Raw genomic sequence first — 21,760 nt, 5'->3', positions numbered from 1 at the left:
CTATAATTGTCCGTAAACATTGGAATTTGAAAATCTTAATGGAGTCAGATTCGCGATAAAAATATATAGTAACGAGGCCAAGTACATTATAAGCAGTATCGAACTAGAACGCAGAATACTAATATCGCTAGCACCATTCTTCCCGAGTTTACAATGAAAGAGGATCCGTAAATTACAGCGTGTTTACGGCCTAGACTAAAGCATTACCCAGAGAGCAATAAATGTCCACCGCGAGGAGAGCATCGCCTGTAGTGTGTACTCGGCTCTCCAATGATTCTTGCTGCACGAGCTATATGTCACCTAACCGGGAACGGCAAGAATCATTGAAGACGACCCTAGGTACCTACACACTTTACCCCGTGATTAACGTCAAGAGTTTCGCAGCTTTACTAATGCGACTGCTTCTCTTTCCTGGTAGTTGATAATCTTCCTAAAAGTGTCTTATCGATCACTTTTCCATCCACACTGACGCTCCGACCGAAATCGAAATAAAATCTTGCTCGAAAATATTCACTCTCATCAAAAAAGTAAGGGAAATGAAAAATTACACAGACTACCGTTCTTATCTATGATCACTTTTCGCATTTTCTTTCCCTTAATACTAGAAAATTTAGGAAATACCCAACTTTCCAGACGATCCAATAATTTCCTGTCAAAGCGAGAAATACAGGAGAGTAACCGTGTGCGACGTATCGTTCCAAAACAATCGTATTATTAAAACAAATCCCTCTGATCGCCGGTGAAATGAGAAGCATTGACTGAAATACTTGACTGTGCCGAGCGATAAAAATAAATGCGCGCTCTCCGTGTTCGGACGGGCAAGGAATTTTTCACGAAGTAACATCTGCCGACATTTGTATCCTTCGACGATACTCGGCGTTACTCTCCATGGCACAGACAAACCTTTGTAGGTCGGAAATAACCCCGTAGGGTCCGAGGAGGACACTGGCAGGAAAAGGGTAAGCGACGATATCTCCTTTCAGAGGATCAAGGAGAAAGGGTCCGAGAGTCAGTAAGGAAACGCCAAGGAAAAAGGAATTCCGACGGTTTCGCGGAAAGGCTTCTACTCTATCCTGCCTGCCCGCCATCAAGCCCCTAACCTCTAGCCGGCCTTCCGCCATTTTCGATCTCTCGCCGTTTTTCGGGCTAAGCGAGGGTACACGTGAGCGAAAATTTATTATGGCAAACGAGAAAAAAACCGCAGCACGCGGTTATTAAATCGGGACTTGGCGGCGCAACGTTTCATAAATTCGTTAGATAGGAACTTTACAACGATAATCTTGTTCCCCTCAAAACAGAGTCGGTTTACGAGCCCTCCGCCGCCACCGCCGCCATCACCGCCACCATCACCACTCGCCGGCGATTCCTCTGTTCCCCGCAATATCTGATTATATCGTTCCAAAACCGTTTGTGTAATGCGTGTTGCGTTTTCATCAGGAAACATTGCATTAGACGATCCGTTATTTAATTGTTTCCAACGCGGAACGTATATTCGATCCTTCAAACGCGAAGTTCGTGACTTCCCAGATTTTTCGTAGTCTATAAATTCCATTTATCTACATAATTAAACAGGACAATGAAAGTCCTTCACCGTTGACAGGTTAAAGAGCTTTCAGACGTTTAAAATGCGATGCGAACGTAATTACCGGCGGTAATTAAAATTAAGTGTTATAAGGAAGTATGAAGTGGCTTGCCCCTGCTACCTCGCACGATTAATTCGCAATAGAACGGGGATTCCGGGGATCGAAGATGGGGTGTCGAAGACCGGAGCCACCCCATTCAGCGACTATAAATCACAGAACGATTACATGTGTAAATATACTGCTGCTCACCCTTTGTGACAGCTGCACTTTTCGGAAATGTCTCTTACAATCAAGTTACGCGTGAAAAATCACAGGGGAAAACAAGCATAGTGTCACCTGAGGGGATATTGAACTATGGTTTATTTAATAGGGTGCCAACGACTCCATAGTCTAAAATTCTGGTATATGTTTCATGGTGAATAGGTTATATTTAAATATTTTGTTAAACAATTGTACAGCTTTCACACCTCAATGAGAACATTTTATACTATCCTCAAAGATGTTACCTTACAGACATGTTACAGTAATTTAATATTACTTAACATTAAAATTACTTTAAATTTGCAAAATGTAAATTTTATATTCATAATTTGGACGTTTCTTCATATTGGAGAATGGAAACAATAACGAATATGGAAATATTAACTACCTGAAAATTAATTTTTATATTGATTCCTTTTTATGATACGTTTCTGTTGCGGCAGTGGACGAATTCGAATTTTCTAGAATTTGTATAAATCTGTATAAAACGATGTATTACCTTTTACAAATTTTCCAATCCATTTTCTTACATTTCAAACTAACGATTATTACATCGCTGTGTCCTCGAACAAATAATGCCCAGATATCGCACGCATGAATAAATTTGAACTTTTAGTTCAAAATGGTGCGCGAACAATTGCTTGACAATTATTTCGAGTTCACCGGCAGAGATGTATGGTAATAAAGAATGAACTGTTCGTTTCAAACGCGCAAATTCCCTCTGATACGCATACACCTAATGCGCCCCGTCCATACAGATGGCGGCGCGCAGCAGAACGAGTTTAATTTATGCATTTTGTTCGTACCTACACGTAGGTCGAAATGTTGCAACCAATGGGAACGCGGACGGTACACGATCATATTTATATGTAAATGCGGTGTACGCGCGCGTCGGAGAAAAAAAAGAACGGGAATTGATGGGGCAGAGGGTCAAATCAAAACTTGCATCGTGATTACACGTGGCGGTCCGCTAAGCTTGCAAGCCGATAACATTGTTAATTTCATTATAAATATTCACCGACAACTGCTGCCGCTTCGATTTCCGAACCGCGAAACGTGTTTTCCACGTTCAACGAATTTTCATAGAACAATTTTTGTTTGTTTAAACGAATCAAATTCTTTCTTACTTTTTTGCCAATTTTTTTTATATTCGCCGAGGTATTCGAAGATGAAATTGTTGGCACGACCGAAAAAGATAGACTTATAGGAGCAAGACGCATTGTAACAGAAGCAATAGCTACAACAGAGCCGTAGCTGTCCCGATTTTTTCGCCAACAATGGAATTTCCTGGTTGACTGACGGCTCAGTCGCCGTCGATTCGACGGGTGATCACCCGTGAATTCCCCTTCTCCTTCGCGTCGCCTAAAAAGCTCACAGATGCCAAATGCGTAGTACATGGCGTTTCTAAAAACGTGTGACAATATTTAAGGATCAATTTTACACGTTACTTTATCCACTGCTGTATATTTAACGATTAAACTGTCGCACAGTGAGATATTCGTCCGATCAGGTCGGCCAAAAGACCATTTTAAAAATTGTATTTATACCAAAAAATTTTTGCTGTTTGAGATAGCTAAATATGTGAGGAACAATGTCCTACAAATGTTTTTTATCCTTGGAACACTTGAAAAATGCTGAACTACCCCGAAAGTTAGGCATTTCCAACTACGCGTTTTACTCTTAAAATTTCTCACAACACTTTCCATATATTTTGAAACAGTAGACCTATTTTTTTATATATGTACATGAAATTATATATAGTTTATATTAGTAAATTTATTTTTATATGCCATATAATTGCATTTTATTTTGTATTATTATATTATTTACATTCTCATATTTTCTTGTGAAAAGTCAATTAAAACTTGTCTTTAATTTTAGATTGAGCAAATACCCCACTGTGTATCATTTAAATGACATGCATCTCTTTGTCTGAAATCAAACAAAATATTTACAATAAATTGGTCTAAATTAAAAATATTTTATGAAGATTTATATAGATTTCATTTAATCAACCAAATAAACAATGAAAGACGTTAAATCTTTCGTAAAGATATGAGATGTGACATAAAATAACATTTTCACAATTTATATGGCAAGATTTGTCAGATTTTCTAAACAATAGAAAAACGAATACAGAACAAAAATAGCACACTTTGACACACTGGTCTTTGGATTTGAATTCCTTCTCCTTTATCAACATCTTTGTTTGCCATGCTTATTTTTCATCTCCTTGTGCACCTCCCAAGATATCCACTGATATTTTTCCCCTAGCGAATTGTCTACAGCCCACGGCAACAATGCGATTGCAAATGCTGATGAAAAAAACCGATGCCTCTTATCCATCTTTTTTTCTGTCTCGCCACCTTTTGTCTTTCATCCGCGAGATTTTCTTGGCTATGATCTTGGCGGCTGCGTCCCTCTAGCCTGCTGTCGCGACAAAACGACTAACGTGAATTTTCTCTTAAATCGAAAAGGAAGAAGCTGTCAGCAAGTATGCGTTCACAAGCACAGATATAAAACTGTGATAAAGAAAATAGGATATTGAAGGCCCTGTTTATTTTAAATATAATCCTCTAATTATATAAACTAACATATATTTTAATAACCTTAATTTAATCATAGCTGTGAGAAAAATTATCGTGTATGCAAAAAAATTGAATGTCTCCTTTAAATCAATTTCTATGTTACGTTTACTGAATGCATGATTGTGATCAGATATTTTATAGAAGTTTATGTTATATTAATTATTAAGACAGTCTATTTCATGGAAGTTCGTTTAAAGGAAGAAAGGACAGAATGTTTTGAAGCAAATAGTATTACATTTTACGATATTTCGTTAAACATAATAAGTTTATTTTCTCGCTAACTCTTGCCTCTTATTCGGATTATATTCGATATCCACGATGTTATTAATTATGGAAGCATGTAATTGAGTGCCCCATTATCGAAAACTAGAGTTACCCTGTTAGTAGTTGAAGATTAATTATTATTAAAGCTCGTTCGTCCCCTGAGTATTCTATGATGCTGAAGCTGATAGGGGATCCATCTAGCACTCAGGATGTATAAGTACTTCATTGGTAGAAGTTTTCTACTAGTTTTCTACTTTCGTAGAAGATTGCTATATTTTTGAATATTATTAGTGTACCCCAGAAAACACATATTACTTATGTTGAGATATTAAAAAATAGTGATAATCTTGTATATGTATATAATATTTTTTTAAGCAATTTTACTTTTTTTGCTGTACAAGAAAACCAATATTAATTATAATAAATACATATACACAAAATACAATTAGGTATTCCACTAAAATTAAAAATCAAATTAAAATGTTGTATTTCTTTAAAAAGAAAAACAATAAGATATAAATTAATAGTTTTACAAATCATTAATAAGTATGCAAATATATTGTAACAATATGAAAAAAACAAATTAATAATTAATTATCTATTGTATGACATATTAGTATTATATATAGTCTTGGTAGTTGTGTACTATATACATAAAGACCTATACTATATACATACATAATCTAATCGAAGTTACTTCTGCAGAGCCAAAAAATTTACGACCATAGAGGATGGCAACGCGAAAAGGAGCAACGAAGCTCACACGCTTATTAGGGATATGTGTGCCAACAAGTAAACAAAATGCAGCTAAAATACGCATAAAAACATTGGATTTTGATAGTCATCTCCTGATGGTACGTAAACATTAGTAATACTTTCATGAAAATATATTTGAGGTTATATTTCTTTTCTACTCATTACAGTATTTTAGTAAATTTACATTTGTTTATGCCTCTGATCCCGAAAAACGTTGTAAAACTGGTGATACGGTGTTAATACAAAACTTACCAACAAAGTTAACACGTCTTATTACTCATAAGGTACGTACTTGTTTGAGTATGTATATGAAATAAAACAATTAAAATGTTTTGGCGGTTCCAATCTTTTTATTAATATTCATAGGTTCTTGAGGTCATTTACCCATTGGGTGATATTACAGACCCTATAACTGGTAAAAAAGTAGTTGCAGGCAAATATAGGTACGTATATTACTTTTCAAGTTAATATTTAATTTGTTTCTAACATAATTTAATAAAATGTGTGGTTACAAATTTTTCATTCAATATTTATGAAAATATAGGGAACATATAGATGAAGATGCCAGATTGTTTGGAAAATTAGATTCTGCATTTGATTATGATAAGGCGAAGGAAAGAGGGTCATTAGAAGGTATACGAGACTTCACAGACAAAAAAACTTATATTAAATTCACTGATGATCCAAACAGAGATGAGCCATATGCAATAGATCCAAATTAAATTATAATACTTATCTAGTTTCTTGATGTATAATAAACAAAATTCATATATTAAAAAAGATAATTATTTATTATTTTAGACCTCAATACAATTGTAGTGTAGGTATAAAAATCTGGTTTCATTGTTGCATAGAAAAAAGTGTTTTAAAAATAGGAAGGTGTTCACATTACAAAATAATGTTATTTAAATTTTTAATTTTCACATAAATTAGTTCTTGTTCAAAAAGTGAGAAGGGAAACAACATTAAAGTAAAAATTTATATAAATTACATTATTAATCCTATATATGGTCTTTGTGCATATATTTTCAATTCAATAATTAAATACAAACACTTTCTTTGCATTCTTCCTTATTCAAATTGTACATTATTCTTTTATGCTCTCAGTGAAATTTCATTAAACTATTTGATTAAGACATTCTACAAATACAGTAATTGTTTTAAATATAATCAGTAATTGTTATTACTAAAATCGATCAATGTGAAATTTACAAATAATGTAATTTGATTAGTTTATGGATAAACAAACAATTTTGTAATAAATTATTCAGAAAGAAATTCTCTCTCGAGGGCAGCTCCCATTGCATTCCATTCTCGGTCATCTTCATTGTCCATTAATTCAAGATCATCAATTGAATCTTGAGAATTATCTCCTAAATCTAAATCATCGGGCAAATCTTCACCTCTTCTAAAACGAGTTACAGGATCATCGTCGTCGTCGTCGTCGTCGTCGTCGTCATCCATAGTATCTTCTTTACCACTTGATGAATCATCTTCACTACTTTCATGAGAAAATTTCTTTTTTTTTCTTACCGGTTCATTTGCATCATCTCCTATTGAACAATTACAAAATTATTACCTTATATTTATTTATATTAACTGAAATGAAAATATAAAGTACTCCTACGTTCTTCGTGCATAAAATCTTCAGAATCGGAACTCTTTTGTCGTGTTTCTTTATTACACTCTCCTATACCATCTTCGTCTTCAATGTCGAAAACAGGTGGTTCCATTTCTTGATCATCCATATCCTCTTCAACTTCTTTATCCATAATTTCTAACTCTTCCGGTGTAAATGACATTAGTGGGTTAATACTATCGGCAAAACTATTTTCTATCCTCCTTTCTTCTTCCTCAACACGTTCGGGGCTGCTACAATGTGGGGGTGGTATCCTAGAAGCTCGAGCCTAAAAATACATTACTTATTTAAATTAGAACGGAACGCTACTTTTATTTAAATTTATGATTTTACAAATATTACCATAATTATTGCATTACTTTTATAGAACCTATACCTTTATAGTTAGAGGAAATAAACGTTCGTCAACATGTTCCCAACGTTCTGCACAAGTCCAAAGCCAATCTGGGTTTACAATTTTTATATTTCCATTTTTCTTAGCTGTATTAACTTTAGCAGTACCAGGTCTAATAGCCACTAAATGTGTAGTTTTATCTGTCAAATCCTATTACATAATGATTTATTAAAATAAACAAAAAGAATATATACTGATCCAAAGATAAAAGTTACAAATTACTTGTGCTACTTCTGCTCCAAATGCTCTAGCAACTTTGTATGCTCGACTTTGTTGGAGTTTTTGATTAGTAGGTATTAATCCACTGAAAGTTAAATGCACTCCTTTCAATACTTGCGCTCGTACCCGTGGAATAATATCTCTCAATGATTTGCGCCCATTTTTCTTATCATAATTAGCATAAAATTCGGTATGAATCCTTCGAAGAATATCTTCTAAATATAGTAAATAATCATCATCATCTTCATCCGTAACATTATTTTCGGTTGACATATCTTTTTTTTTACTGTCTTGTTTTGTCTGTGTTGGTGGTATTTCTTTTTCTTCTAATATTTTATCTTTGTTTTCATCTTCTGTTTCTAATGTTTTATTGTCTTTGTTTAGTTCTTTTTCTACTGGTATTTCAATATCCTTATTTTCATCGTTTCCTTTTGACATTTTATCACTATTTTCAGTATTAGAATTAGAACCTTCATTTGTATTGTCCTTGATGTTGTCTTTGGTAATTTCATCTTTTTTTTCTTCGCTTTGACAAATATTTTCCTTATCTTCAGTCGTTTCCTGGACTTCGTTTTCAGAATTATTATCTACAATGATTTCTCTTGGTACTTCAGATGCACCATTTTTATTTGTTTCATTTTGATTCTCTTCTGTACAAAGTTCATTTGTATTTTGTAATTCAGGTAAAACGGGAACATCATTTTTTTCTAAACCTGGTGGCGCGTGTATGTCACCAGTATGTCGAAAAAAATGGTAAGGTTTCACTTGGACCAAATTACCACACCCTTGCCATACATCCTCTCTATCATCTATAATGCATACTAAATCATCTCCACATGGAAACAAAGCTCTGTTAAAATATAATTGAATTGTATGTAATTGTATTAGCTTAACAATAACATTCTTAATTATTTGATAGACAAGCATTATAGGTATACTTGAGATTAGCTGTCTTTGATGCAGGATCGAAACATTCATCCCTTGAAAGTATTCTATGAGAGAATAAAATTCCATCTTTGTCTAACAATCCTGCTACAGTATGTGCATAATTTCTTGCTCCAAATGTACATATGTGCAGTTCATATAAACGACTCATCTCAGAAAGAAAATGTCTAGTATTAGGCCTTAAACGGGTATGATACCACGGAGAATTTGGTCCATAGAGTTGATAATGATAAACATCCTTCAATGAAGAAAAAAAATTGATAAAATTAAATGAATCATTTTTATGATACGTACATAAGTAAATGTACCTTCATATTTGGAGGAACATTATCATTTGTTGTATGAACAATTGTTTGATCAAGATCAACAAGCAATGCTAATTTGCGATCATTCAAAAGACGTTGTTCATCTTGTTTTCCAATTTTTTCAGCTAATTCTGGGCATACTTTTAATTCTGGGACACTATGTACCATTGGTACACTAGCTTGAGATATTTGCACATTCTTGCTCTCTTTACCAACTCCTTCAACCCTTAAATCTACACCACATTCAGCACATAAATCCTTCATTACAGTAGGATGTCGACATCCTTCTAATATCATTATCACTTGCCTGAAATACTAATCACTGATGCAAATTTGGAAACAAATTATAAATTTATGAGAAATGATACAAAAGATCATATGAAAAGGAAATAATTTTTTACCGGGTTTTTTAATTAACAGAAAATTATATTTTTAAAATCTACTAATTTAAATAGTTAAATGTTTTTCTAAAAAAACTACATAACGCTTTTAAATTAACGAATCATGCGAAGTTAAGGTTAAGAAGAATGTATACCCAGGCTCAACAATATCCCCTTCTTTTGTCAATAATTTCGTGACACGACCAAATCGTGTGGCCCGATACTTTTTCTCAGGGCCCTTGACATCTTCGGTACCTGGAGTAATGTTCTGATATAAAAACAATACTCTGCCCGCTGAAACCATCGCATCCATTCGAACCCTCCATTTTAATATTTTTCCTGGTTGTCCACCAACTGGAAACGTGACTTCTATTGTACCCATAACTTTTTATCGGTGAACATTCAGATGTCAAAATATTATCTGCTATTGAAAAAAATTAATTTGCTGAACATTAAACTTCTAACGTTTTTGCGCGGGAGATGACATAAACACACTGATGTTCAATCTCATACACTAACAAAGCATGTATACATGCATATGTAACTCGTCATACTACATTCAGCATATAAACTTCATGTATTTACATAGGGAAAGTATAAAATTTCCCTAGACTATTTATTATGAATTTTATTCGTGTTATAAAGTTTCCTATATGTTTTAATTTGAAGTTAATTTAACCATGAACAGGGGTGTCTAACTTAATCCCCTCACGCTAGTAACTCGAAAACAGTGTTCTCCCACTACCTCTATTTAAGGAGCTGTCTGAACCACAGACGAGGTATAGGATAGACATAACATGCAATGTAAAATTTCGTTACATGTTTCCGGGGGTCCTAGGACCTTTGTACCACTTTTGTATCACGCCTTCTCATATCGACTAAGGCTAGTTTTGCATGACAGTGCTATAAATCACAGGTATGAGAATAAAAAATATTAAAATTTTAAACTGTATTGTATTGTATTTATTTAAAAAATGTATTGACCATACCGCTCATGAATACATGTGGCGGGTGCAGTAAATTGGTAGCGTGATAGCGCAATACAGGTTAGGTTATGGGCGATTTAGGTCTAACTGCTATGTGGTAACTTGTAATATTCTACAGAGTACATGCTAGTGACGGGTTTACAAGAGTTAGGGTGATGGCGGATGGTTTATACGTTATATGGAGATATTGTTTTCGCGTAGGAATCCAGTGATTACGGTGAGCTCTTTTATGTGTGGCTTAGATAGGAGGCACTCGGTACGCATGAGTAGTTGCCAACCCAAATGGTGTAGTTCGTGAATGAGAGTGGTTTGATATGACTCTGTTGGAGGACATTACCATATGCATGGTGGAGATCTCTAGCCAACAGACAAAGCTATTGGCCAGATCGCAGCCTCCACGTTGCACAGTCCGCACCGACGAAGGAAGCAATAACCAAAAGCATCTTCAAACAGATGCGTTTATTTCATACTAGGATTTCTTTTTTTATTCACTCTATTTTCTTTCTTAGTCTGTTAATTCTTCGGTATACGTGGCGTTTTCTTACATCACAGTTTAAGATAGAAATAAGTTACTTTTAAGTTAGCTTTAAGCCAGCGGTTTTCAACCTGGTAGGCGCGGACTATTGTCAGGGGAGGTGCAAAAATTTTTAATAAAAAGTGAATTATAGTTATTATTATTTAAAACGTGTCTATATTATTATATCTATTAAAAGATAGGGAGTAGTAGCATAGGTAGTAGCATAAAGGTTGGAAACCGCTGCCTTAAGTTCAAGAAAGAAAACATCGATCACCCGCCGTGAAAAAATTTCTTTTTTCAATATAGTATATAATTTTTCCAATACAATAAATAATTCTTGCTATCTTATGCATACCATAAATGTATATTCCGGTAAAAATTTTTCCGAAAATCTGAGCTTTAGACTGGTGGCGACATCCATGGTCAAACGCTTAAACAGGTAGACAAATGTTACCGATATGGGAGTTCACACAGAGTGACTTTGGCGCCACCCATGATAAAATGCTTGGACTACTAGACAGCAAAATTGGCGCGTTTCACAGGACGGAGATACCTTATCGTCGCGAACATAAGGTTACTACAATATCATCGTGTACAAACAGTTAAACGGGGCATTGTTTTCGATGGCGAAGTCAGAGATTTCGCGATTAACATCGGTAACTTTTACCTAGAGTTAAGTAGTCTGATTTTCTATGATCTTCTTTGATTTTAACAATTTTTTCACTTAGGATATTTAATGAACATATTGAGTTGATAGCATGAGAATAATCACCTTGTTATTATCATTATTATTATTATTATTATTCAGTATTTTCCTGTTTTATTTCTGTTTTATTAATTTCAATAAAATAAAATAAAACAGAGAAAAGCGAAACTTAAAATTTATTTTAATCTGTGATATGAAAAGTTGCTATTCCATACATATAAAAGTTACATCATCAGAATAAGTTCACATTTCAACAATTTGTGTCCATATATTAATTCTGACGAACTTTATTTTTTGACAGAAACACTAATTATTTAAATTTTTATTATTTGCAGGAGTTAAAATCAGAACTCAGAATGAGTTCACGTAGTATGAAAGTTCTTCTAGCATCATAAGGCTACTTCAGTTCGATGTGTTTACATATTAAACGCGCATTCCTCACTATTTAAATGTGTGAGTTTAACGCTTCACTTGAATTTAGCATATACAGTTTATTGTATAAGCATAAAAAAATAGGCGTGTTATTGAAATTAAAAAGAAATAAAAATTTTATTAAACATTTATGAGTGTTAAGGCTGCATTGAATTTAGTAACAGACAGGAATTTAACAAGTAATGTAATTCAAAGTAGTAAATAAAGTTTAAAATAAATTCAGTATAGATGTGTAGCGGTACATGGTTCATAGCTCGAAAGGTCGAGACGCTTGCTTGCAGATGTTAAAATGAAAGTTAAAATTGTTCAATAAAAATTTAAAAAACTGACACGTGTCGTTTTAGTAACATCCTAACGTTACAGATGCTAATAAATCGTTGTTCAAAGTATTTGAAATGACTAAATAATGATAAAAAAAAAAGGAGATCGTAAGTGGATGCTAAAGAAATAAATTGCCCAACTGAATTCTAAAACTGAAATTTGTTCAAGTGATTCCTTTTTCTTGGAGAGAAAAGAAAGTATTTATTGTTTTTTAAGAGATATTGTATCTTAAAATATTTAATAACTAATTTTCATTTCTAAAAGGTACAGACAGAAGTATTAAGTTTGTGATGAAAATTGGCTATATTTAAAATTAACGATGAGTGTCTCTTGTCGATGCTAAAACCGATTAATTTATCGTTTGTATGATAATTATCATCTGCTCTATCACCTACAGACGTTCTATTACCGACAAGGGTTGCTCTAGGAATACCTCGTCTATGGTTAAAGTCTTTCACTGGTAAATTATCAGTTGAGCACGGAGACTTGTTTATCTTAAGAGTAAATTTAATACACATACTTTTCTACTCGATGGTTGTAATGTTACTAGATACATTAACGAATATTGCTATAGATCTGTGTAATAAAAAGATTATCTATATTTTAATTTAAAATTCTTATTTCAATAAATATTAGTTTTAATATTATTTTTAAAGTAACATTACTGTTATTAAAATTAATATTAAAGAAAAGGAATGAATAAGGCATATTCAATTTCATATTGTCCCATTAGTTTAATTGGAATCTCATTTACAAGGAAAGTACGTTAGCAAAGAAACGTAAAGGTTCTTAAACACGATATTCAATATATTATTATTTTAAACAAATTGTAAAAGAGTAGAAGTCTTTGTTCATAAAGTTCAAAATTGTATATAAAAAAAAAAGTTCTATTAGTCGAATCTTTTAAAGTTCGATAAAATGTGTACTCCACATTTGGCTATTAAAAAATGCTTAATTCACATAAAAACACTAAAAGCGATTGCGGTTGTGTTAATTCAATTAGATTTAACGAAAAGGATTGAATGAGAACAACATTCATTCTAGCTGTGACTTATTTATTTTCTTACATAGTTTGCATATCTGAATGTATGTTACGGCTAACAAATTCCGACGTTTCTACACTATTCGCAATTGTTATACAAATATTATTTCATGTGCTTTAAAGTTTTTAGGCAAGTAAATCCCAAATACGGTACTGGGATCCTCAGTTGGAGGTGAAGTGCTACTGGGATTCTCAGTTGTAGGTGTAGTGTTACTGGGATCCTCAGATGAAGATGAAGTGGCACTGGTTTCCTCAGTTGTACCGGTACTGGGAGGCTCAGATGAAACGTTACTGGGATCCTCAGTTGTAAGTGTAGTGTTACTGGGATCCTCAGATGAAGATGAAGTGGCACTGGTTTCCTCAGTTGTACCGGTACTGGGAGGCTCAGATGAAACGTTACTGGGATCCTCAGAAGTGCTTGTGGGGATAAACGCGTCACAACCATTGCTTTCGTCACGTACTATCCAATCGCATACTTGTAATTTGGGGTTGAAATAAAGTCCACTAGGACATCCCAACAAAGTAGGTATGCCATTGTTGCAAGAATAAAAGGTTTTACAATTAGCCGGATTCGGAAGTAAAGTGACTAATGCTCCATTGACTGGTGGACACCGCACGGCTTCAGAAACGTGAATTATGGCCGTTATGGCAAATACGGCAAGAAGGACCACGTTTATTCCTGAAAATGTAAAAACAGTGTTGTTTAGTATCATGTAAACATGCTAATTTTTTAATTATGTATGTTTTAATACGAATAGAAAAATCTTATTCTTCTATTTAAGTGAAAATTCTTATATATCTATGTATTTATGTATCTTTGAGGTTTGCCGAAATATCTTTGTACTTGTTTGCACACTGTATAATGAATGTATAGACATGAACATATAATAATTAATAACTTGATAGAAATATATACGTTGGATAAACAATTATACATTCCGTCATAAGCATTCGAATGACTTTAACACTTTGACTGCCACGAGAATTTTGAGCGTTTTGTATAATACTACTTATTCTTTTATAGCAAAAGCAAATGGTGTTAGTAATAATTATTAGCGATTTGGAATCGTGGTTTTTACGTTATACTGTTATCTAATTATTTACATTACTAAATATTTTTATTCGACACCAATCTTTTTATTGTAATTCGTTCCAAGGAATTCGGAAGCTGCAGTTATCGGTGATCACCATGATAGTCAACGCGTTAAACGTCGAAAAATGAAAACATTAAATTAATTTACATTTAAGTGATCCTCATCACTATAACCATTCTCTATTCTGAGCTATTTTAACGAGTTAAATCAATTTTCTTAATGCTACTACAGGATAAAAGTAATTATATCATTGTAAAGAGTAACACAAGCTAATATTGGACATTTCTATTATCAATTGTGGGTAAAAAAATAAAATTTTAATCATTCGAATATTTAAGAACATTTTGATCTTCACTTTAGCGTTGCGTCACCTTTATAAATTCTATATGCAACTGAATATGAATTAAGTGTAGGTTTACTTGTTCAAGAGTTCAATAATGCTTCATTGGTACAATTCTGAAATTTATAGCTATGAAAGCTGTATTAACTGCTAAGATATTCTTTTGAACAACTCGTTCTCTGCCAGTTCATCATTACTAACAAAGAACACACGAGGTCAAATAATATTGTTTGAAATAAAACGCGATAAAGAAAGAAATTGATTTATGTAACATAATAAAACCGATGTTACCTGTTACAGTATTTAAAAATAGTTTGCAAAACTCGAATGAATCGGAAACGAGTCCCCATGATTCGATCGTCACGGGGACATCTTAGCATTCATGTATTTTCATTCGGGGATGAAAACGAAATTGTAATTAAATGATTATTGCATGGAGAAACTTACCCTTCATAGTACTGCTTGTTACGTCTGTTCGTCTCAAATGCAACTACAACAACTGTTATTGCGAATCGAGATCAGCAATCGTTTTTATACACGAGACCCAGACATTTTACAGTATAAATCAATGCCAATCGATAATTTTATCACATTTCACGTCATCTATTACCAATCTTAGAAAAATGTTGTAATAAAGATTATTTAAGAAAAATGTAAGAAAAGTACTGTTCTGCGTAACTTTTCCCGTAACAGTAGATTAGATTACTAGATACCCATTTCCACGTAGGCGTCTCACTATTCACTAAGAAATTGAGATATAAACATACTCATGATATTGTTTCATTTAATAACGGAAATGTTAAAACAGTGAAGTACGACAGACAGAAACAATTTGAGATAATAGAAAATTCTTTCAAAGACGTATGGTATGGCCGCAATGATGAACAAATCGACGTAATCAGATAAGAGTAAAAATAATTTCATAAAATTCATATAATTCATAAAATGTTTGCGGAAGAAAGCTTTCCTTGAAAAAGACTTTTTCAATTTAGAATTCATAAATGAGTTTCTGATTAAGATGAGACGAAAAGGAAATGAGTAATCGATAGATAGACTGTTTTTTATGTGCAATATTATCTATTAGATGGTATTCATGTGCTGTCAATTTGTGAGTTGCTTTTCAATTAATTTTTGGTTTATTTAATTTAATTTACGCAAATGTGAATTTGCATAACGATTTACAATCTATATTTAGCATTCTGTACTTTTACTAATTATGCAATTTATTTGATGTAGTTTATGACATATTGATATATTTTACAATAATATTATAAAGAATCTCCCCAACTTGCGGTACACTAGAAAATTAATTCAATATTTATATGAAAAAGGAAGTTGATTTTAGTAATTCATTAAACACACGTAAGTACAACTGAATATGATTTATCTTTAAATCTAACCGTTTTATTACTTAATCGTAATAATTGATACATCTAAACGAGGAAACATTCTGTGAAAATAGTTTGTAAATTATTACATATCTAAGCTGTTCTTTTCAGCTTTTAAAAAATCTTCATTACAGAAGATTAAAATTTTAATTTATTTCCTCCCATGTTCGTAAAACGTAGTCCGTAATGTAATTTGAATTGTCCGTTGCGTTCTTTCATTCAATTCTTTATGTCTTTGAAGTTCACTGTCTAAATCCTAGGAGGTCGAGGAGCTTAAAAAAGGAGCTTCCCTCCCTTTGACGTTGAATTTCACGCAAGGCTAAGTTATGCGAAGATGCTTCTTGTTTAAGCGCAAATTGGGTTTGCTCGATGTGAAGTAAGAGCCCTCGCGGGCCACAAAGGTCCTCGTCCTTGAAATTAATTCGCAAAAGAGACAAAGGAGCATTCCCGCTCGTCGTCGAGCATCGTTCAAGCTTTACGGTTGACGAACTGCTGCTACACGGTGAAGTAAATATTAGTCAAGTGAAATTGGGAATAAGATTCGATACACAGTAAAATAGCTGTCAAAGTTCATTGCGATTTGTAAAATCATACATTCTTGAAAATAATGAAATTTATCAGCATTTGATGATTGTATGGACCAGGGAATTTCGTATAGTCAAAAAAGAAACTTTGATATTAATGATTAAATGTGAACGAATTAAATATATTTTGATAAAAAGTGAATTGTAAAGTATCCATTAATATTCTCTTCGATCTTAGTTATCGAAGGTAGTGTCGGAGAATATTATTTGCTAGTATTGTTTGTTCAAATATTTTTCTTTTAAAATATTAATATATTGAAGTACCAAGAAATATTTGTATTTGATCACTAAAATCCAAAGTCAGTCTATGGTTCGAATAATTTCTGGTTTCGTCTAAATCCTTCTAAATGTCATCGTTTATTTCGTCATTTCCGGTATATGTCGTGTTTGATTGATTTTTAGTAAATCGTTCGAGGTTATATGGCAGAATTCTATCGTGCCGGACGCCGACGCACCTATTGATTTTACAAGAGAGGGAGAATGAACGAGAGGAATAAGGGAGGGTAAGGGGGTAAATGTGGTCCGACAGTCTCTTCTGACCAATGCAGCTTCATTTCCTAGAAGCGTCCACTTACAAATATTCTTTTCACATTACTCGATATCATTTTCAGAACAAGGGACACTTGTTAAAACACTAATTAAACTTTGTCGAATAATGCGTATGTAATTAAATCCCGACTGTCTTGGACGGAACATGGAGAATTAAATAATTTCATTTCTAACTTCTTTGATGTTATTAAAAGTATATGAACGTCTTTAGAATCCAAATAATTAAAATAATGTGTAAAGTAAAATTTTGATATGGGAATATTCAGTAACTATATTTTGAAGTACAATGTATGAAATTCAAGTCGATGTAAAATATGAAAAAATATTAATCATTGATTTAAATGGTTTAAGATTGGATAGCTTACGGATTAGATTTTAAAGTTTATATTTTAGATCCTCTTTTTTCCTTTTATCACCTACTCAAAGCTAAGTATTATATATGTTTAATAAGAATAATTTATTTATATATATAGAATAGCAAGAATATTATTAGTTTTAACGAATAATTAAATTTAGGCATCTTGATTGGATTTGTAACCGAATAATTCAGGAGTTCTCATCTAAAATTGATTTACTCTGATTTCTTCATGGTAATAAAAAGAATATCTTCATATTCTGCCCTCGTGACGAGTACAAAGGACGAAGTTAAAGTAGGGAAAAACAAGAGGATCGAAGGGATGAATCGTCCGTTGTTTGTGGATATCCGGAATGAAGTGGTCGTCCTGGTCGAAGACGAATACTCGGGTAATCCTCCGATATACGTGAGGAGAAAATCAGATTTCTTAAACGTCAGAGCCAACCTAGCGAATTCAGGAATTCAAGCTGGCCGGATGAAAAATTTCCAGGGATTTTTTCTGTCTTAAGCCCCTTCACAAATTGTAACGTACTGTTTCTATCGTAAAATATTCACTAAGTAAGGGTGAACAGCATTTATTTTTATAAAAGGTGACAAAGACACAGTGAATTTAGTTATTTCTGGAATTATGTGGTCTTGATTCATAAACATATTCCATTGGTAATAGAATACTTACATTACTCACAATTAGTGTTTTGTAATATTAATATGAATGATATAGTAAAATGTAAATGATACGCTTAATTGCTTTAGAATTAACAAATTTATGAATGTTTCAATTTCCTACATACCTATTGTATGTCGTTCCAATTAAGTTGAGGTAACTAAAAAAAAAGATCAATGTAATTTTCATTTCATTTTGAAATTAACAAAATTTTCAATAGAAAAATTAAATTATTTAATTATTGTTTGTATACGTTAGTTGATAAAAATATCATTTTATATAAAAGCATTCATTGTAGTGAGAAAATTTATATTTTCACTGTTTTTATGCAACTCAAAACGTCCCGAAGTTACTTTATATTTTTTACGCAATTCCGGCATATTTAATCATTCGCGCTGTTAATAAGATGAAATATAATTCACGGACAAATTACGAACGCGATTTGTGAATATATTTTCCCACCGCTAATTATAATTATTTAGCCAGCGTTTGTCGAACAAAAGGCTGGCCTGGATTCCCTGTTTGTTTTCAATCGAATCGTTCGTGACCGATGAATCCGACAAAACTCCGAGATACGTCAGCATAATTGTGCCCGCGCTTAATTTAAATTCGCGATGATAATCGATGGTCATTAAACGAGCGTCACAACTCTGCAAGAGAAATAGGTACGTCGCCGCTTTTGGTTTTAATTTAACTTAACGGCTGAACGATTCAACGTGATTTGTGCGAATACGCGGCTGCCAAGCAAACGTATCGAATCCTTTCCCGATCGCCATTGGAGTCGCCGCGTTCTTTAAATTTTATGTAAATCAAATGTGTTTGTTAGCATTATTATCAGTTATTCCTTTTTCATAAAATTCGAACACGCATCGACTCGAACTTATTCAACCGTTCTAAATCATTTCATACAACGAATCAAACGGATTACTTGAACGTATGAAATAAGAGAAGAATCGGATAAAACCTAGCTCACTGAGCTTTAATTGCAGTGTGTTTTACTACTGTACGCATACTATAACATTTCAGTTCTTATCGCGATATAACAAAATTTAACGATTAGTCTTAGAAAATACAAAATGCTTAAAGAAATCACTACCAAGAGCAATATTACAACAGTAATTAATTATTTACTTAATCTCGTGGTAACAACAGTGTATAAGTGGCTCTTAGAAATATATAAAAATCCCCAAAAAACCGTTATCCTCAGCGTCAGATCAACGATCGACTAAATTATTTCTCGCAGAAACCCATTAACTTTCGATTCGCCTTTTTTCGGGGGCCGACTCATGAGGCCGGCAGAGGCTGTAGTTCCCGTTTCACGCGAAACGATTTGAGAACCGTCGCTTTAAAGCCCCACTTATCGAACGCCTAGTTGGTATGATAATGTAATAAAATAAATGGAGGTTGCTGTTTCCGAGCGATATAGACTCTGCCGGTCGTCTTCGTTCCGCCGGCTGCTCCTCTCCGTTCGAAGCACGGAGAACACCCTCTTCCTTCTGTCTTCGTCGGTCTCCGCCACTTTCGATTCTTCCGTCTCGTTCCGTTGGACCGTCGTCGTTCTAGCTCGTCCCGGCACCTCACTCTTCGACCCACTCAGTTTCATTTCAGCCAGCCCTCTTTCACCGCTAGCTCCCTCCCTTCCGCCCCGCCAGTGACGGAGGGGGTTGAAACGAGAATCGAGACGGTAGAAGGGAATGGAGCTCACCTCGAAAGCGAAATACAACAAGTCCCGCCGCCATTGCTGGGTCACCCTTCAACAGGAGTTTTGTCGTTGCGTGGGTGGGGGTTTGACAGCCCTATGCGACGTGTCACCCCCTTTCGACCCCGACCGCCTGGGTTCACGGAAGAAGTGGGGATCGAAAGAGGATAGAGCGGGAAAGGAAAGAGAGAGGGAGGGAGAGAGACAGCAAAGAGGAATCGAGGGAGTAAGATGCATTTATCGCTGGAAGAAGGAAGCAGGACATGTGCCTAGACCGGAAGAGGACAGCGAGAGGAATAGGGTTAACGCTTGGAAGACGGAAAAAGAAAGAGAGAAGCAGTTTGTCATCGGGTGAATAAAGGGGCGGGAGGAAGAAAGAGATACCTGCGGCCCGTTGCAGAGCGACGGAGGAAATAGATCGAAGGGTTGGGTGCAGTTTATTTATAGGGAGAAAGCGAGTCGAAGATGGAAAAAGAAAGCGAGATGAATAATACACGGGGAGAGGGATGAAGAGAGAAACGGGCAGGGAGAGAGGTCGAAAACTCCGCCCCCGCATCCGCAAAAGCGAGTCAATACTATGACCACCCATCCTTTCTCCTCCGAATGCCCTCTCGGGCAACCTGCGCCGCCTTTCTCCTCACCCCTTTCCGCCTTTGTGCCACGGGATATCGAAATTCGTTACGTGCCGTAGCGAGGATCCTCGATTTGAAGATTCCCGGCGCGGCGTCACGAAGCAAACGCGTGTTTTCGGCTGGCATCGAGTTCCGAGTCGAAATCGGTCGCGACCCGAACGAAGTTGATTTGCATCGATCTGTGAGTATTTTTATGTTGTACATAAGGGTTTTTTGGTTTCTTTTGTAGATTTCGGGATTAAGTAATTTTTGATCGGAAAACTAAATATTCGTTTTTATTCTATTGTTTACTTTATATTCATGTATAGGTATTTATACTGCCTTCGGAAATTCATCTTTTTTGTTAGCTTCTGTGCAATTTTTACCAGACGAAGGCCGAAAGGTATTTTCAATTAAAATTCGATTGCTATCACGTTAGGAAAATATTGGAATATTTGTTTCAGTTTGTCAGGAATATTTGATGAAGCAATTATAGTATTTGTTGCTGGGATTATAAGTATGCGTGTGTAATTATGTATTAGTCCATAAGATTGGCTTCTTATGATAACAAAGACATAGCATTTGGAGCGAATCGGATATCTCTCATTTTTCAGTTTCTTGCGTATGAAACGAAGATTTTTAAGTTTTTGAACATTTTTTTACTGATATTGAAGTTGAATATATATTAATAACAAATCTAAGAAAAAAAGTGTTGATTCTAAGTTTTAACTATCAGTTTCTCACTGTTAAATCGGAAGTGGTCTGATTCGCCTCGGTCTACCCTACCAAGATCCTAGAAAAGATGCGTGCAACCGAATAACATGGAGGGTCATTTTCAAAGAGTCCCGAGTCGAAGAAGTATCCTGGTTCGAAAAGTATTAAGGGTGTCTCACCCCCAATGCCGGGGCGTTTAACTCTCCGATTGCTTTGACAACTTAAGCAGGCCCTTAAACCTTGCTCGAACCTCGATGTAATTTATAAGCGACCGAGGGGGTAATTCCGTTGGGGACCGTCAAACTGCCATGTGGCAAAACCCCCGAGGGAAAGTCAGGGATTATACGGTGATAAATAAATATGTACGTTTATGCAACAACCACCGTGACTCGGGGAAGGCTGTACACATCGGACGCTAACAGGC

At 34.4% G+C, this 21,760-nt stretch overlaps 3 protein-coding genes across 5 annotated transcripts; 1 reads left to right on the top strand and 2 right to left on the bottom strand.

The window, feature by feature from the left end:
* The first annotated feature begins 5,354 nt into the window (after positions 1-5,354).
* On the top strand, positions 5,355-6,323 carry mRpS17 (mitochondrial ribosomal protein S17). 2 transcript variants are annotated; one of them, XM_031981612.2, is made up of 4 exons: positions 5,355-5,550; positions 5,713-5,736; positions 5,819-5,895; positions 5,997-6,323. In XM_031981612.2, the coding sequence occupies exons 1-4, from the start codon at positions 5,428-5,430 to the stop codon at positions 6,172-6,174; spliced, it is 402 nt and encodes a 133-aa protein (XP_031837472.1). In that variant the 5' UTR covers positions 5,355-5,427; the 3' UTR covers positions 6,175-6,323. The 2 variants fall into 2 exon arrangements, with proteins under 2 accessions (XP_031837472.1, XP_031837471.1); XM_031981611.2 differs by having other exon boundaries at positions 5,363-5,550; positions 5,620-5,736; positions 5,997-6,225.
* A 116-nt stretch (positions 6,324-6,439) lies between these two features.
* On the bottom strand, positions 6,440-10,047 carry Fcp1 (RNA polymerase II subunit A C-terminal domain phosphatase Fcp1). Of its 2 annotated transcripts, none has more exons than XM_031981609.2 (7): positions 9,490-10,047; positions 8,958-9,261; positions 8,643-8,887; positions 7,708-8,554; positions 7,468-7,635; positions 7,080-7,359; positions 6,440-7,005 (listed from the first exon to the last, which is right to left on the bottom strand). In XM_031981609.2, exons 1-7 carry the CDS (start codon positions 9,714-9,716, stop codon positions 6,716-6,718), a joined length of 2,361 nt encoding a protein of 786 aa, XP_031837469.1. In that variant the 5' UTR covers positions 9,717-10,047; the 3' UTR covers positions 6,440-6,715. The 2 variants fall into 2 exon arrangements, with proteins under 2 accessions (XP_031837469.1, XP_076230631.1); XM_076374516.1 differs by having other exon boundaries at positions 8,958-9,276; positions 9,490-9,634.
* A 3,287-nt stretch (positions 10,048-13,334) lies between these two features.
* Positions 13,335-15,387, bottom strand: LOC116429097 (uncharacterized). The gene is made up of 2 exons (XM_031981570.2): positions 15,220-15,387; positions 13,335-14,017 (listed from the first exon to the last, which is right to left on the bottom strand). Exons 1-2 carry the CDS (start codon positions 15,224-15,226, stop codon positions 13,431-13,433), a joined length of 594 nt encoding a protein of 197 aa, XP_031837430.1. The 5' UTR covers positions 15,227-15,387; the 3' UTR covers positions 13,335-13,430.
* Positions 15,388-21,760: the final 6,373 nt, after the last annotated feature.

Source organism: Nomia melanderi, chromosome 2, assembly GCF_051020985.1.
Source record: "Nomia melanderi isolate GNS246 chromosome 2, iyNomMela1, whole genome shotgun sequence".
Lineage (NCBI taxonomy): Eukaryota > Metazoa > Arthropoda > Insecta > Hymenoptera > Halictidae > Nomia > Nomia melanderi.
The sequence above is the reverse complement of the archived record's forward strand: the minus strand, read 5'-3'. Positions and strand labels throughout refer to the sequence as shown.

What these genes read in the sequence shown, in the direction of transcription:
- mRpS17 (XM_031981611.2), top strand. Translation starts at nt 5,428, where the DNA reads ATGGCAACGCGAAAAGGAGCAACGAAGCTCACACGCTTATTAGGGATA. An exon ending in CACGTCTTATTACTCATAAG is followed by an intron (nt 5,737 to 5,818) that starts GTACGTACTTGT and finishes TAATATTCATAG; the next exon opens with GTTCTTGAGGTCATTTACCC. An exon ending in GTAGTTGCAGGCAAATATAG is followed by an intron (nt 5,896 to 5,996) that starts GTACGTATATTA and finishes ATGAAAATATAG; the next exon opens with GGAACATATAGATGAAGATG.
- Fcp1 (XM_031981609.2), bottom strand. Translation starts at nt 9,716, where the DNA reads ATGGGTACAATAGAAGTCACGTTTCCAGTTGGTGGACAACCAGGAAAA. An exon ending in TCAAAGACAGCTAATCTCAA is followed by an intron (nt 8,555 to 8,642) that starts GTATACCTATAA and finishes ATATTTTAACAG; the next exon opens with AGCTTTGTTTCCATGTGGAG. An exon ending in TTGGAGCAGAAGTAGCACAA is followed by an intron (nt 7,636 to 7,707) that starts GTAATTTGTAAC and finishes ATTATGTAATAG; the next exon opens with GATTTGACAGATAAAACTAC.